The sequence below is a fragment of the Terrapene carolina genome, unplaced genomic scaffold, assembly GCF_002925995.2.
Source record: "Terrapene carolina triunguis isolate 2854851 unplaced genomic scaffold, T_m_triunguis-2.0 Scaffold51, whole genome shotgun sequence".
Lineage (NCBI taxonomy): Eukaryota > Metazoa > Chordata > Testudines > Emydidae > Terrapene > Terrapene triunguis.
Window position 1 is genome coordinate 2,111,214 of NW_020664402.1, and position 16,592 is coordinate 2,127,805.

Genomic DNA, 16,592 nt, shown 5'->3' on the forward strand with positions numbered 1-16,592 from the left:
TCACGTACACAAGAGACTGTTGGTCTGCACCCCGACGGGGGTAATTCTCCAAGACAGGAGAGAGAATAAGAATGAGAGACAGGGGCCTCGTCCTCCCAGCTCTCTGCTCATGTCATCAATGAGCACCTGAAGGACCCTGAACTGGGGGAGGGGTTCCTGGCTGAAAGGAAACCCAACCTGTGAGCTATTACAACTTGTGGTGAGAGAAAGATACTTGCTTTAAATCCTACCAACGAAGCTGAAGGTCTACTGAGCAGTGGTGCTTCCAACTCTGCTGTACGCCTGCGAGACGTGGACTGTCTATCGGAGTCATGCACGAAGGCTCAATCACTTCCACATTTCCTGTCTGCGAAAGCTTCTAAAAATCAGATGGCAGGACAAAGTGCCCGATACTGATGTCCTTACGAGAGCCAGTCTGCCGTCAGTTCACACATTGCTGATGAGAGCCCAGACCAGGTGGGCCGGACATGTCGTGAGAATGTCAGACGAACACATTCCTAAACAGCTCTTCTACGGAGAACTCACTCAGGTAAAGCATTCCCATGGAGGACAAAAGAAGCGGTTCAAGGACACGCTGAAGACCTCTTTGAAGTCCTTCGAGATCAACACCACCACATGGGAAACCTTCGCACTGAACCGTCCAGCATGGCGCAGCCTCATTCACACAGGCAGTAATACCTCTGAGGCGAGGCGTATTGCTGAGGCTGAAAAAAAGCGTGAGCTGCGCAAGTCCAGAGCTGCTCGTACATCATCGACAGTGCCATTACATGTCTGCCCGACGTGTGACAGGACATTCCACGCCCAAATCGGACTGATCAGTCATCTTCGGACGCACAGAGCCCGGTCATAGAAAGAATGAGTTGTTGAGGTCTTCATCGATAACGATGGACGAACATCATTCGCTTGTTAAAGTTTAGGAATTCACTTGCATTTTTCTCTTTTTTTTCTAACCAATTCTGACTTTTATGCTTTATCACTTGTAGTCACGTAAGATCTCTCTTTCTGTCATTAATACACTAGTGTTATTGTTTTACCTTAACCAGTGTGAGTTTGAGTTAAAGTGTGTGGGGAAACTCCATTAGGGATAACAGAGATGGTGCATTATCGTTTTCATTTGCCGAGCTTGTCCTGTCCAGGAGGATACTGTGCACTAGAAGACACACATTTCTGGGGGAAAGTCTGGGACTAAGAATTTGCGGGTGTTGCCCTGTATGTAATTCATGAGTGACGGGTCAGAGTGCTCATGCATTTCGCTGGGAGTGAATTTCCATGCTGAAGGCTGTGCGTGAGCAGAACCTGGAGAAGTGATTGTTCTCCAGCAAAGCAGTGTAAGGGAATCCCGCCGTTCAACAGTCCAGATTATACCCTGGATGTGTCACACCATCCCAGCCACCAGCGTAGAGAACAAAGACGTTGACTTTTGATGGCATACTTTACTGGTATAATGTCAGAAAATAAAATGTATGGGAATACATTAAAAAAAATAGCCTGGCAGTCCAGTTCTACCGTCCACATGAGCGCAGTGGCCTGTGCTTGGGTAGCGAGAGAAGAAACGGTCGGTGTCCACTTTGCAGTTGTTTGGTTTGTTGGGCTATGCAGGGGCGCCATCTGGGGTACTTTGTCTCTCTGAATAGGGACGTCCCTTTTGTCCTATTGAGAGCGCTCCATGAAATGTCCACGCAGATCCTCTGCAGTCCTCTCCCCAACACTTCTAGGGATGGCAGCCTTGTTTCTCCCGCCCCAACAGGGCACTTTGGCTCACCCCTCTGCGATGAGATCAGCTGGCCCCATTGCAGCAGACAGGCTAGCAGCAGACTAGCCCAGGCGGCTCTGGAAGGCCAGTAGTAGCTGGGTTCTCTGTGCCTTTGTCACCCTCAGGAGTCAGATCTCAGTCAAAATCACTCCTGCCCGTAAACCCATTGCCAATATTCACTGCTCGCGTCCTACACCCATGCCCAGCTTTTCACAGACCAGCTCTACCCTCCTCCCCACTAGGCCGTGCTCCCCATGTCTTGTGCTGCAAAGCGCTGCTGTGATGAGATGCTGCAAAGCCGACATGACAATTAGCATGTAACGGGGATAACGTAAGGGCGTTTTGAGACTTACCTTTCCCTTTTCATTGTGACTGTAAATCTAATGAGCCGGTAGCTGAACCTGTCGGTGCTGTCGAGGTGGCTAGTACATGGCTCTGTGAGCCAGGGGAGGCTGGGCTCCCAGAATCACTGTTGGCATTTCAGTATCCCCAGTTGTAATGCACCGGTCGGGGAAGAATGTCCCTGCTTCAGCTTTGAAAAGTCCTGTGTTCTTAAAGATACAAACATCATGCACCATCCCTGGCCATGCTGATGTCAGTGAAACGTCCCTGGCGACCCACCAGCACTTGCCTAGCCATGGAAAAGTCTCTCTTTCTGTCGATGCACTCAGTGGCAAGGGGGGCTCGTGCCAGAATAGGGATGTGTGTGCCGTCCATTGCTCCAGCACAGTTCAGGCTGGGGACCGACTGGCTAAGAAGCAGTTCTGCAGAAAAGGACCTGGGGATTACAGTGGACGAGAAGCTGGATATGAGTCAGCAGTGCGCCCTTGTTGCCAAGAAGGCTAATGGCACTGTGGGCTGCATTAGTAGGGGCATTGCCAGCAGATCGAGGGAAGTGATTATTCCCCTCTATTCGGCACTGGTGAGGCCACATCTGGAGTACTGTGTCCAGTTTTGGGCCCCCCACTACAGAAGGGATGTGGAGAAATTGGAGAGAGTCCAGCGGAGGGCAAGGAAAATGATTAGGGGGCTGGGGCACATGATTTACGAGGAGAGGCTGAGGGAACTGGGGTTATTTAGTCTGCAGAAGAGAAGAGTGAGGGGGGATTTGATAGCAGCCTTCAACTACCTGAAGGGGGGTTCCAAAGAGGATGGAGCTCGGCTGTTCTCAGTGGTGGCAGAGGACAGAACAAGGAGCAATGGTCTCAAGTTGCAGTGGGGGAGGTTTAGGTTGGATATTAGGAAAAACTTTTTCACTAGGAGGGTGGTGAAGCACTGGAATGGGTTACCTAGGGGAGGTGGGGGAATCTCCTTTCTTAGAGGTTTTTGAGGCCCTGTCTGGGATGATTTAGTTGGGGTTGGTCCTGCTTTGAGCAGAGGGTTGGACTAGATACCTCCTGAGGTCTCTTCCAACCCTGATATTCTATGATTCTAACGCAACCCAGAAGGGACTGGATTTCAGTGATGGGTGAAGGAGTATCTGTGCACATCATCGGTGAAGCATTTGGGGTTGGGAATAGGGCTATAGAAATGTAACTCATCTGCTGACAAACACCAGTAGTTCCTGGTGTCTCTACCCAGACCCAGCAGTTCCTTCTTCTTTCACAGGAGGTGAATGTTGTGATTTTTTTTTAGGCACTGCCTCATCCTGATATTTTATGAGAAGATCCTGTTCCGAGTTTGGCCCATCCTTATCAGCAAACATCAGTGGCAATAATAACATTTTGTCAGGTGCCCCAGGATCTCAGCACAAAATAAACAAACTCAGGAGCAAAGGTTCTCCTTTTTTGAAAGATGTTTGGGCACATTAGCTCCTCTAAAAGGGGAGGGAACAGCCAGGGTCCTCCTGCTAGACTATAAATCAAGGCAGCAGGTTCCTGACAGACCTCAGAGGGAACTGTCTGATCCTTGGAGCCATTTCTTAGCGAACTCCAGCTCTGGCTGTAGGACGCTGAAAAGCCAAGATGGTGAGTTGAACTTTCTGCTTTGTGCCATGATCTCTGTCTCTCTTCAGTCAGGGGTTTCTTTACTATGGAGAAATAATGTTCAAGCCATCATCAGGTTACAGATGATCTAACTTGGAGGAATCTAAAGACTTCTCTCCATTAGGACACAGCCAAGCAAAGAACTGTTTTTTCAGTTCGGTGGCGGACCCGAAAAATAAAAACAAAATTATTTTGGGTCAAAGATTTGTTTTGAAATAAAAAGTCAGAATGTTCCTTTTTGACATGAAGTGTTTCAGCTTTAAAATGTAATTTATTTTTGGCTGAAACTCTTTGCTGAATTCAGCCTGAATTTGCCCATAGCTTCAGTCAATCCAAAACAGCATGTTTTTTGTGAATAAACTATTCCCTACCCCCAAAAAATTTGCCCAGCTTAGCATTGGATCGTAATCTCAAATGCAACGATTACATCTGCTGATGAGAAAAAGGAGGGGGTGGGGGAAGGGAGAATCGGTCTTTACAAAGGGTACATATGTGTAAGCGGGGGAATGGTCCCGCTATTGGGGGGAACTTTCCTGGCTTACACATGACCCCAGTGAAGGGGGCTAGTGAAAGGATCTGAGTCCTCGCTCCCACTCCCTTTACCCAGAGCCCTGCCTGACCTCGAGGGCTCCCCTTCCATCTCCTGGGTGGCAGAGTTCTCGTAACCCCAACAAGGCTGGGCCTGGTGTTCCTGGGGGGCTCAACCCCCAACCTTGTCATGGTCACTTAGGACAGGGGCTAGGGTGTCCCCACTCCGGGAGCTCTCTCTGCACTGGGCACCTCCCTGACCCACTGATCATTACATACAGTTCAAAGCAAATACGATTTATTTAACAGCAACCAATTAAAAAATACAGAAAAATGGGAAAGGTGAAAGGAAAACCCGTCACCCCGCTCTGTGGCCCGGGGACGTCACAACCAGTGTGTCTGGGATGTCAGGGAAGTTCAGTCTGTTCCCCACACGTCCCAGGCCCCTGCCCAGGCCCTGGCTGTGCTGCAGGGATGCTGCGGGTCGGCCACTTGCTCTGGTGGTGGCCACACACCCTCAGGCGCTAGGTGGCAGGGCCCTTCTTCCCAGCGTCGCCCCCGCCCCGTTGGGGTTACAATCCCCCTCCACGTCTGGCCTGCAGGGCCTCTGGGCTGGGGGCATCTCCCTGCGCTGGGCCTGCTGCCCGGGGTCCCCCTCGCTCTGCCCAGCTGCTCACCTGGCTCCGGACGGCTCCAGCCCCAGCCCCGCTGCTGCTCTGCCTCCAGCCCCCGGGGCTGCTTTTTCTCGCCCCTTTGGGTGCTGCAGCTCTGCTCCCAGCACAGGTCTGCTCTCTGGGCTGCTTCTCTGGTTCGCTCTGGCTCTGGCTGGCACCGCTCTGCTCCCCAGCTCAGCTTGGCCCCCGCTCTCTCCTTAGCTGGGGCCCACTCACACGTAGGAAGTCCCCCCCCACCCCCCGGCCTCCTGACTCCCCCATTAGCCTGCCCGCCCTGTTAATCAGGCTGACCTGGAGCGTTGGCCTCTCCCCATTGCCCCTGGGGACTGTCAGTCTCAGGATCCTGATTTCCCATCCACTCTTCCTCTCTCTTTTGGTGCTGGGAGCAGCCAACCAGTACACCCCCACTGCATGTTAGTAAGAGGCCAACAGTCCCCTGACATATGCAATGCTGAAGGGAGAGCAAGGATTAATGCAGTGCCAGCTTTCTGCTAAACCCTCCATAAACCATCCTTTGTCCTGAGTCCCGGTCATGGACTGCAAGGCCAGAAGGGACCGTGGTGCTCTAGTATCAGTACCCTTGTCCTTAGTTTTGTACAGCGCTGTAAGTGTTTAGACGTGATTTCTTGGGTTGTTTCTCATCTCATCCACCCTGTTCTGCCCGAGGAGCAGAGCTCACATGCTGTTGTGGTGATGGAAACAGGCTACGTTCACTAGAGCAAGCAGCCCAGATCTCCCAGTCACAGGGGTGGTAGGTTTGTAGAAATTTTGGTGGTGCCCAGAACCCTCCCCCGCAAACTCCACGCCCCACCCCAAGCCCCACCCCCCACCTGCCTAAGGCTCTGGGAGGGAGTTTGGGTGGGGGGAGGAGGTCTGGGTGCAGGCCCTGGGCTGGGGCAGGGGATAGGGGTGCAGGCAGGGTGCAGGCTCTGGGAGGGAGTTTGGGTGTAGGCTCTGGGCTGGGGCAAGGGGTGGGGCTGCAGGAGGGGGTGAAGGGTGCAGGCTCTGGGACGGAGTTTGGGTGTAGGCTCTGGGCTGGGGCAAGGGATGGGGGTGCAGGAGAGGGTGAGGGGTGCAGGCTGTGGGATGGAGTTTGGGTGCAGGAGGGGTGAGAGGTTGGGCTCTGGGAGGGAGTTTGGGTGGGGGAGAGGGTCTGAGGTGTAGGCTCTAGGATGGAGTTTGGTTGCTGGGTGCAGGCTCTGGGCTGGGGCAGCGGGTGGGGGTGCAGGAGGGGGTGAGGGGTGCAGGTTCTGGGACGGAGTTTGGGGATGGGAGGGGGTGTAGAGGGATTGGGTGCAGGGGTGAGGGTTGTGGGGTGGGGCTGGGGATGAGGGGTGTGGGCTGAGGGCTGTTGGGTGGGGCTGGGGATGAGGGGTTCATGATGCAGGAGGGGGCTCAGGGCTGGGGCAGAGGGTTAGGGTGCGGGGGGATGAGGGCTGTGGCTGGGGATGAGGTGTTTGGGGTGCGGGAGGGGCTCAGGGATGGGGCAGAGGAATGGGGTGCGGGGGGTGAGGGATCTGGCTGGGGGTGCGGGCTCTGGGGTGGGGCTGGGCTGGGGATGAGTTTGGGGTGCAGGCAGGCTGCCCCGGGGCTGGGGCCAGAGAGGAGGACTCCCCCAGCCCTCTCCCTGCTGGCAGCAGTGAGCTCTGGGGGAGGGCCCCCCCACATCCCCATCCCCATCCCCATCCCCATCCCCCTTGCACCACACTCACCTCGCACCACTGTCACTGCACGTGCTCCTAGGGCCCCTCTCAGGTCCAGGAAGCCCCTTCGCCTCCCCTGTGGTGGGTGCTGGGGGGGGAGGACCTGCTATCACATGTGCGACTCCTCCCCTGCTGCTGTCCCTCACTGTGCCCTCACTGGGGGTGAGGGATGGGGCTGCCCCTTGCCCAGCATGGGGCAGGAGCGGTGACTGCCGGCGGGGGGGCCCTGTGCTGGTGGAGGGTCCTGCCGGAAAATGTAAGGGTCCGAGACGGAAGGGCAGAGTAAGGGCAGCCTGCCCTGCCACTAGCGGATGGGGGGCGCTAGGACCCCGCAGCGGCAGTTGATGTTGGGAGCGTGGAGCTGCAGGGGAGAGGCAGGGACGGTCTGGGGGAGACGCGTGGGGGCCGGGGGAGAGACCCCAAACATTGGTGGAGCCGGGCCCTGGGCCCTGAATATTGCTGGAGCCCAGGCACCACGGGCCCATATAACTCGCCGCCTATGGCAGGGACGGTCTGGGGGAGGCACGTGGGGGCGGCAGGCGGGGGCCGGGGGAGAGGCCCCAAACATTGGTGGAGCTGGGCCCCGGGCCCTGAATATTGCTGGAGCCCGGGCACCACGGGCCCATATAACTCGTTGCCCCTGTCCAGTCAATAGGTAGCTAGAGAGAGGGTGTGCGGAAAGGCGGACTGGCAGCAGCTCCACCCTGGGACAGGTTGTCCAGCGCTGTGACAGTGCGGCCCGCGAGCACCGTTCCCACGGAATCCCCTCCCGGGAGCCCCCGTAGGGCTGCCTGTTGTTCTGACGTATTGGGCCTGGGTTTAAATGCCCGATTCTAAGGTCCCTTCAAGTGGAAGTGTTGTAGCCAAGCAAAAGCCGTAGCTTTTCAAACGTCAGTCAGCCAGGGAAACCTCCAAAGGAGGGAGATTCTAGAGCCCAAGAACTGAAGTCCAAGAGAGTACGTTTGCACTGCAAAAAATGACCCACGGCAGTGAGTGTCAGACCTGGGTCGACTGACTCCGGCTCACAGCTAACAATAGCCCTGGAGATGCCTGGCCTGAGGCTGGAGCTTGGGCTCTGAGACCCGGTACGTGGGGAGGGTCTCAAAGCCAGGCCTCCAGGCCAAGCCTGAATATCTACACGGCTCTCTTTAGCCCTGTGAGTCTGAGTCCCTGACACGCGCTGCCACGGGGCTGCTTTTTCAGTGTAGACCTACTCAGAGAACTCGGTTAGGGCCCGATCCTGCGCTCCCTAGTTGGACACACAAATCTCTGCCCCCCTCAGGACCAAACAGATCTTTGTTGTGACTTTCCCCCTGCTTCATCTTGTAGCTGCCGAGGGCAGCGTGCGTGCGTTGGGAGAAGCCTCTGGCTCACTCTGGCATGGCTGTGATGGGACCCAAAGGGAAACGTGCCTCATGCAGACGGGCAGATTAGCATTATGGCCGGGAGGGGTTGTGAAAAAGGGAGGAGATAAGGGGTACTCTGGGAGGACTGTCCCCCAGAATAAGAGAATGAGTGGTTATAAACAAGGGATGAGATTTTCAGAGGTTCCCAGTCAATGGAACTTGTGCTTCTTTGGAAAATCTCACCCAGTGGCATTGGGTATGATCCCATGGGGGTAGAATGCCTCCTGCTGTGGGGACTTTTACCTTCCTGCTCCATGCTTTGCACCAGGCTGGGGGAGCCCTTTACCCATGTTATTCGTCACTGCCAGTAATCCAGGCAGTCTGAAAACAAACGTAGCTTTCCCATTGCAGCGCTCATTTGAGCTGCTGTTTGATGATGATACAGCTGATCATTGTAAAGCCTGGGGGTTCTTTGGATAATAAAATAAAATACTAATAATGTCCCCTCCCCTCTGGGTCACTGGTTCCAATCCAGCCCAGGTTGGTAATGACAGAACGTTGTTGCCGCCTTGTAGCTGTTTGGCTGGCGTGAGCTGAGTTTTGTCAAGAAAACACACGTCTGCCTGTGCCCCATACCAGGCAGGCAGCTGTCCACATGGCAAAAGCTGCCAATCTCACAGATGGGGTTAATTGATTCACTCGTTGGCAGACTCAGCGGAGAACTCAAGGTTTGAATGGGCTCAGTCCTGGGGACGATCTGTCCCCAGTAGAGATATGTCTATTGGGCGCAAGCAAACAACATGTGTTTTAATGATGTCAATGTAGACATCTAGGAACAAAGAACGTCGGCTGGGGGACTCTGTCCTGGGAAGCAGGGACCCCGGCAAAGATTTGGGGTTGTGGTAGATAATCAGCTCCCAGTGAGACACTGTGGCCAAAATAGCTAGTGACATCCAGGGATGTGGAAAAATTGAAAGAGTCCAGCAGAGGGCAACAACAATGATTAGGGGGCTGGGGCACATGACTTATGAGGAGAGACTGAGGGAACTGGGCTTGTTTAGTCTGCAGAAGAGAAGAATGAGGGGGGATTTGATAGCTGCTTTCAACTACTTGAAAGGGGGTTCCAAAGAGGATGGATCTAGACTGTTCTCAGTGGTACCAGCTGACAGAACAAGGAGAAATGGTCTCAAGTTGCAGTGGGGGAGGTCTTGGTTGGATATTAGGAAACACTATTTCACTAGGAGGGTGGTGAAGCACTGGAATGGGTTCCCTAGGGAGGTGGTGGAATCTCCTTCCTTAGAGGTTTTTAAGGCCCGGCTTGACAAAGCCCTGGCTGGGATGATTTAGTTGGGAATTGGTCCTGCTTTGAGCAGGGGGTTGGACTAGATACCTCCTGAGGTCCCTTCCAATCCTGATATTCTATGATTCTATGATGCATAACAGGGGAATCTGGAGTAGGAATTGAAAGGTGATGTCACCTCTGTATTTGGCTGTAGCACAACCGCTGCTGGGATCCTGTGTCCAGTTCTGGTGCCCACAATCCAAGCAGGATGTTGATAAATTGGAGAGGAGGACAGAGAAGAGCCATGAGAATGATTAAAGGATTAGAAAACCTGCCTGAGAGTGAGAGACACAAGGACCTTAATTTATTTAGCTTAACAAAGAAAAGGTCAAGGGGTGACTTGATCCCAGCCTATCGGTATCTACATGGGGAACAAAGATTTGATACTGGGCTCTTCAGTCTAGCAGAAGAAGGTCTGACATCATCCAATGGCTGGGAGTTGAAGCTCGACAAATTCAGACTGGAAATAAGATGTAAATTTTGAACAGTGAGAGTAATTAACAACTGGAACAACTCACCCAGGGTCGTGGTGGATTCTCCATCCCTGACAAGGTTTAAATCAAGACTGGCTGTTTTTCTAACAGATCTGCACTGGGAATTATTGTGGGGGACGTTTCATGGCCTGTGTTGTACAGCAGGTCCGACTAGATGAGCACAATGGTCCCGTCTGGCTTTCGAAGCTATGAAAGTCAGGGTTAGCGCACATTGGCAGGCAGGGGGGTTGGAACAATTTTTATAGTGGAGGTGCTGAGAGCCATTGAACCAAACTGTAAACCCTGGATATAATGGAAACCACTTCCAGCCAGGGGGTGCGGCAGCACCTCCTGCACCCCTAGTTCCGGCCCCTCTGTTGGCAGGGCAGCGTGGGGAAGCTCGCATGGTCACTGTTTGTGCTGGACCTGCTCTGTGGTTTGCAGTCTGCCAACGTTTGCTGGAGGGACACACCAAGAGAATAGCTCCTTGCTTGCTTTCATGAGAACTATGCCCATTCTTGTACAGCTGCTGGTTAAGGCTCCAACAGAGTGGGCTGCGTGTTCTGAATGCAGCTAGGTGTTGGAGGGCAGGAACTCCAGGGTGGTTCTGTAGGGAAGTTGTGAAGCTGTTTCCATGAGTTCTGTTGCATCTTTTGCAGAAGACCCTGCTCTGTCTGACCGTGCTCTCTGCCAGCCTGGCTGTCTGCCACGGAGCCTGCTTTCGGACGAACAACGAAGTGCAGATAAAAGAGGGTAAAGTTATAATTATTAACTGAGGTTGTTTGGCACAAGTGGCAGAATCTGAGCTAGTCCCAGGCAAGCCGTGGGCCTTGCAGGCCAGGAGAGAAGTGCCTTGCTGGAGCTGTGGGTGAGACGGCAGGCCAGGACTCAGGCGCAGCATTTGTTTGTACCAAATGTCTGGGTCTAGCCACAGGGCTGGCTTTAGGAAGTGCGGGGCCCAATTCGAACATTTTTGGTGGGGCCCCAGCAGGGATGACTAAAAAATAAAAAAAACGTGTAAAAAAAAGCCTTTCATTTCTTAGCAACTGGTTCCCTATAAAAAGTTCTGATTTAAGGGATGTGCCACAGTATGTATTTTTTGTACCAATAGGGTTACCATACGTCCGTATTTTCCCGAGAGGAATTTTTAAATTTTAAATTAAAAAAAAAAAATTTAAAAATTCCTCCTGGACGACGATTTAAAAACCAAAAAGCCTGACATGTCCGGGAAAATACGGATGTATGTTAACCCTACCTAAAGTTATTTTTTAAAAAGATGGGCCTGAACTAGAAATGAGCTCCGTTTCACATGTGTGGGTCTCCACCACTCCCTGGGGGCGGTGTGCACATGTGTGGGTCCCAGCTGCTCCCTGCCCCCCTCATTGAAGCAGGTGTGCAGGGTTACTGCCCTGGGAACTGCAGGGCACCACTGGACATGAGGCTGGCTGGAGGCAGGGCAGGGGCTGACTGGAGGTAGGGTCTGGCTGCAGGCAGGGGTGTGTGGGGTGGGCTGGCTGGCTTCAGGCAGAGCCGCAGGGGGGTGCGGCAGGGGTTGGCAGGGCTGGAGACAGAGGAGTGCGGGACTGGCTGGCTTCAGGCAGGGAGGTGCGGCAGGGGTTGGCTGGAGAGAGGGCAGGGGGTGCAGGGCTGGCTGCAAGCAGTGGCAGGGCGGGGCTGGTGCGGGCAGGACAGGGGATGCAGGGCTGGTGCGGGCAGGGTGTGTGTGTGGGGCTGGTTGGCTTCAGGCAGGGCCGCAGCGGGGTGCGGCAGAGGTTGGCTAGAGACAGGGCAGGGGGTGCAGGGCTGGCTGCAAGCAGTGGCAGGGCGGGGGGGCGGGGCTGGTGCGGGCAGGACAGGGGGGGCAGGGCGGGGGCAGGGGGGGCGGGTACAGGGGGTACAGCCCACCCTATATGGTAAGTGCCCCCTTCTCCTCCTCCTCCTCCTCCTCCTTCCCCCACCGGGGTAGCAGCAGCAGCCTGGGGCTCGGAGGCTATTTAAAGGGCCTGGGGCTCCCCAGCTTCCACTGCCCCGGCTCTTTAAATAGCCGCGGGAGCCCTGGGGAAGTGGTGGGGCTCCAGCGGCTATTTAAAGGGCTGGGGCGGTAGAAGCAATGGGAGCCCCGGACTTTTTAAATAGCCCCCAGAGCCCCGCAGCCCTACCCCAGGGCTCCAGCAGTGGGGCTCTGGTGGCAATTGGTTGAATTGGCCTAAAGCCGGCCCTGTCTAGCCAGTGTTATGAGCCCTTCACTGTCCTGTGTCTTTGTCTTTCCATGCGCTTCCATGGACGCATGCCCACATGTACACTCACAGCCACTCTGCAGAGCGGGTCTCTGTTCTGCTGCACCCATACGAGAAAGAGCCCAGGAGCCAAGGAATTTCTTCTTTCACAAGGTGAACTTCCTTCTCCTCACAGCTGAGATCTGGCCATTACAGACCCCAGGTGGTTCTCCGTTACACAGTAACCTTCAGAAAGAAACCAAGTCAAGTTTATGAAACTCATTACTCTTCTCTTGAGGCCGTTACTCCCAGCAAGTCCCTGGCAGCGTGTGCAGGGTGAGAACAGGGCACTTTGACAGCACTGCTGCCAGGCTCATACAAAGGCATTTGATCAGCAGTCTGCTGGGGCTTATTAAAGAGACTGTCAAAAGGCAGAAATGGAGCACGGGCATGCGGCTTAAGTGCTGCTGCAGTTCTGAAAAGCCTTTCCAGGAAGGTGAAGCCACACTCCTGAGTGTTTCAATTAGCAAAGCACGTTAATTAGCAAAGTAATTATGTTACAGGACCCGGTAACTAATAGGATTGGTATTTACCCCCCTGCCAAATGTACATCATATACCTTAAGCAGACCTGTGCAGATAATGGATTTGTCAGTTTCCTGGCAGTGCCAAAAACTTTTTTAAAACATTGTTTCAGGTCAAACCAAAAATGAAATGTTTGATTAATTGAAAAGTTAAAAAAACAAAACCCAAAACCCAACGCATTTTGGGTCGAACAAAATGTTTTGTTTCAATCTTGAACGTTCTTTTAAAGTTTGACTTTTTTAGAATTATTTTTCTTTGTTTTATTCATCACAATACAATTTGGTGAAACCGACATGAACTCATGACATGTTTTGGTGTCACCTCATCTGCCTTTTTCACCCAGCGCTAATCCTAAGGCACCAGGAGTGGGTAATTACGATGGATGGGTGAAATGGGTTAGTTCAAAACGCAAGACACTTGAGTAGTAAGTAACACTCGGCACATTCCCAGCACCTTCCATATGAGGCTGTAACTCACATTACAAACATGAAAGTGAAATTTACCCTGCAAAGAAGGCCAGCATGATGCCTGTGAACCATCTAAGGGTCAGACTGAATTTCAAAGGAGTCTACAGGAGTTAGCCATTCAAGTCCCATTGAATTTCAGTCCAGCCTAGGTCTTTCAGGGCTTATGTGGGATTTCGGTGGTGCACAGACCTGGTGCTAGCTCTCCGCATAGGGGTGAGTTTCACTCTTTAATGATTAATTTAATATACAGTCCTCAAATAAAGGAGATATCAGATATTAAACTGATAAGTTAAGACTCACAGGATCCCAGTGAGGCAGGAACCTTTCCCCAAAACCGAATCAAAACTTTATGTTGGGGGTGAAAATACCCGGTGAACTTTGAGTTTGTTTACTTGTCGTTTGCCTGGGGCGGCAAAAAAGCCAGAGCCGGCCCTGGTCATGTGCCCCAGCCCCCTAATCATTGTTGTTGCCCTCTGCTGGACTCTTTCAATTTTTCCACGTCGTTTCGATACAGAAGTTGCTGGGTGAAGTTCTATGGCCTGTGCCAGGCAGCAGGTCAGACTAGATGATTATGGGCCCAAAAATCTACAACTCAATCGTCCTTTGAATAATATTTATCTACCCCCTTCCTTGTAGCTCAATCTCACCTTCTAATAGCTTTGGACTAAACCCTGTGCTCCTCGCATTGCATTCCAGGGGAGTTTTAAACAGAATAAGGGTTTCTGGAGTGGTCCCTTTAGTTGCAGTTTGAGGTACCGGGGTTGCCATGTGTGGAAGGGCTGGAGTGTATCTTATTATCTTACAGAGACAAGGTGGGGGAGGTAATATCTTTTATTGGACCAACTTCTGTGGGTGAGAGAGACAAGCTTTCGAGCTACATGGAGCTCTTCTGCAGGTCTGAGAAAGGAGCACTGAGCATCAAGGTGGAACAGATAACTCAGCACAAGTTATTAGCACAGCTATGTCTCCCTAACGTCCTGGGGCCAACCTGGCTACAACACCACTGCCTACCCCAATGGACAATATCTTTTTGTAGGTGAACTGGTGCTTCCGCAAGGGTGTTTGGATCCTGTAGATAAAAGTGAGCACCCAGTTGGGGCCACCTGGAATTCCCGTCACTGCCTGAGGTGCACCTGTGAGGGCACAACCATGTCGTGCTGTACAAGGTAGGTAACGCCTGAAGGCCTTAGTTTGCCAATCAATTTGAAAAGTCTTGCCAAAAAGAGACTGGACCCTGAACAGAGCTCTGGAAAATGACACCATCTTCTTCTAAGGAGCAGGAGCTTCCAGCAGATTGCATGGGATATGTTTGGGCTGGTCGGTGGCCTGGGGCTTGGGCCTGTGAACAGGCCGGGACTCAGGGCAGCTGGGGCGGGGCTCCTCTAGCCATGGTCAGGGGCTCGGGGCTCCAGCGGGAGAGCGGAGAGGAAGGGGCGGGGTAGAGGCAGGGCCTCGGGCGGAAGGGGCAGGGACAGAGGTTAGCCTCCAAGAACGGGGGGTTCACACACCACCCACGCGGCTGCCTCACACCCAGCGGAGGAGGGAGGCCATTCAGACCCAGCCCTGCTCATCCCTGGAGCCAGCCGCAGTGGGCAGAGACTGCTCCGGAAAGCTCTTTGAAGTGTGCAAGATTGTACTGCTCTTTTGTGGCTAGAGCCCGCAGAGGCAATACACCTGAAGGTTTGCTGGGACTCTCGGCACACTCAGCCAGGCGGTCTGCATCGCTGCTTCGGTCATAATGTGCGATCTATGGAACAATGGTGTCGGCTATCAGCAGACAGGGCTTCATTACGGCGCCGTCCAGCAGAAAGTGTCAATGCCCATCACCAGTCTAGGAACAGATGCGGACAAAGCTAAGGGGGAGGGGCACGATATGCTGCCAGAGACAAAACAAAACATAGCAGGGGGCACATGATAACAGTCAGCAAGTTCATACAAGGTTGTGACAAGCAGGCGGATGGAAACCTGTTCTTGTTAGAGCTCTGAGGACAGGACAAGAAGCAATGGGCTTAAATTGCAGCAAGGGAGGTTTAGGTTGGACATTAGGAAAAACTTCCGAACTGTCAGGGTGGTTAAACCCTGGAATAAATTGCCAGGGGAGGTTGTGGAGTCTCCATCACTGTAGTTTTTAAGAGCAGGTTAGACAAACGCCTGTCAGGGATGGTCGAGATAATACCTAGTCCTGCTGTGAGTGCAGGGACTGGACCAGAAGATCTCCCAAGGTCCCTTCCAGTCCTACATTTCTAGGATTCTATAATAATGCAGCATTTGGCAGGCTTCAAGCAGTGAGGTTTCCTGTTAGTTGTAGCATGTCCAGCACTCTTGCAGAGTTTCCAGAGACTTCTTTTGACCCCTTTTGGCAACACCCGTGGCTGTTTCCTGTCACTCTTTGTCAGGGGGTTCTTCAATGTATGTTCAACCATCATCATATTTGTGGATAACACTGAAATGTGGGGCATCAAAGCCACAGGAGGACAAACCCAAACTGCAAAGTGATTGGAGCAGTGGTGGGTGCAAGCAGTGATGGGAGATTCAGTGCTAATAAATACAGGGCTTGATCCTCAGCTGGTGTCAATTAGCGTAGCTCCACTTAAATCAATGAGCAATGCTGAGTTATACCCGCTGAGGATCTGAGCCATAAAGTACTATACTACACCCAGGGAGAGACAATAAACAGCCCAAATGAGGGGACAGTCTCCTTAATCTTGACCTAAGTTACTACTTCATGTTACATCCCGTGTGGCCTTGGAACCTAAGAATATGCACAACTACGCACTACATGTGTTCCCAAGCAGGGCTAGGATCAGACTAAGGTTGGCAGGGCGGGATTCACCCCAGGCTCTGTATTTGAAGAAGTGCTCCATATGTTTGAGGGCATTTGTGCTAGTGCATAGTCTCTATGGTGTGTATCTCACTGGTCTCTCCTGCTCTCTCTCTCTCTTCTAGATATGGCGGCATCGTGGAGACCCCCGAAGGGTGTGAAGCAACCATTGATGAGGAGCGGTGTGAATATAAATTCCATAAGAAGAATGACCGCTTTGCGCCATGCACCCCATTTTAAAAACATGCCGTTTCCAGCAGGGGAAAGTAAATAAATCGCATGTTTGCATCTGACTCCTTGTAGATGTCTCAGTGTTCTCTTGGGGGAATGTTGGGAATTCCAGAAAGAGGGATCTGTTCTGGGTATGGGCGTGTGGGGGCTTTAGTCTGGAATTCTCACCCTCTATGGAATGTATCTAAGGTGCTCTCAGTACCTTTCACACTAACTATTGAACAGAATGTACCGGAAAAGGACACTGACCATCAAGTTATGTCCAGATCTGAATGCAAACGTCTGAATGCAGGGAGTGTTCAGTTCTAGGGGTTTCCGAAGAATGATGAGGATAACAGGGAGCGTCACTAACTCCTCTATGAGAGTTGCCTTACACTTTCCATTCGGACAATTCTTGCTACTGTTTGCTGAGACGCTCTAGAGACTCCATGATTTACAGCAGGGCTTTGAAATTTGGCATAGGCTAGTC

The 16,592-nt window shown here is 52.6% G+C and overlaps 1 protein-coding gene across 1 annotated transcript; it reads left to right on the forward strand.

Moving 5' to 3' along the window:
* Positions 1-3,555: 3,555 nt before the first annotated feature.
* Positions 3,556-16,147, forward strand: LOC113407655 (small serum protein 2-like). The gene is made up of 4 exons (XM_026656889.1): positions 3,556-3,720; positions 10,464-10,557; positions 14,108-14,237; positions 16,018-16,147. Exons 1-4 carry the CDS (start codon positions 3,718-3,720, stop codon positions 16,130-16,132), a joined length of 342 nt encoding a protein of 113 aa, XP_026512674.1. The 5' UTR covers positions 3,556-3,717; the 3' UTR covers positions 16,133-16,147.
* The last annotated feature ends 445 nt before the right edge of the window (positions 16,148-16,592 follow it).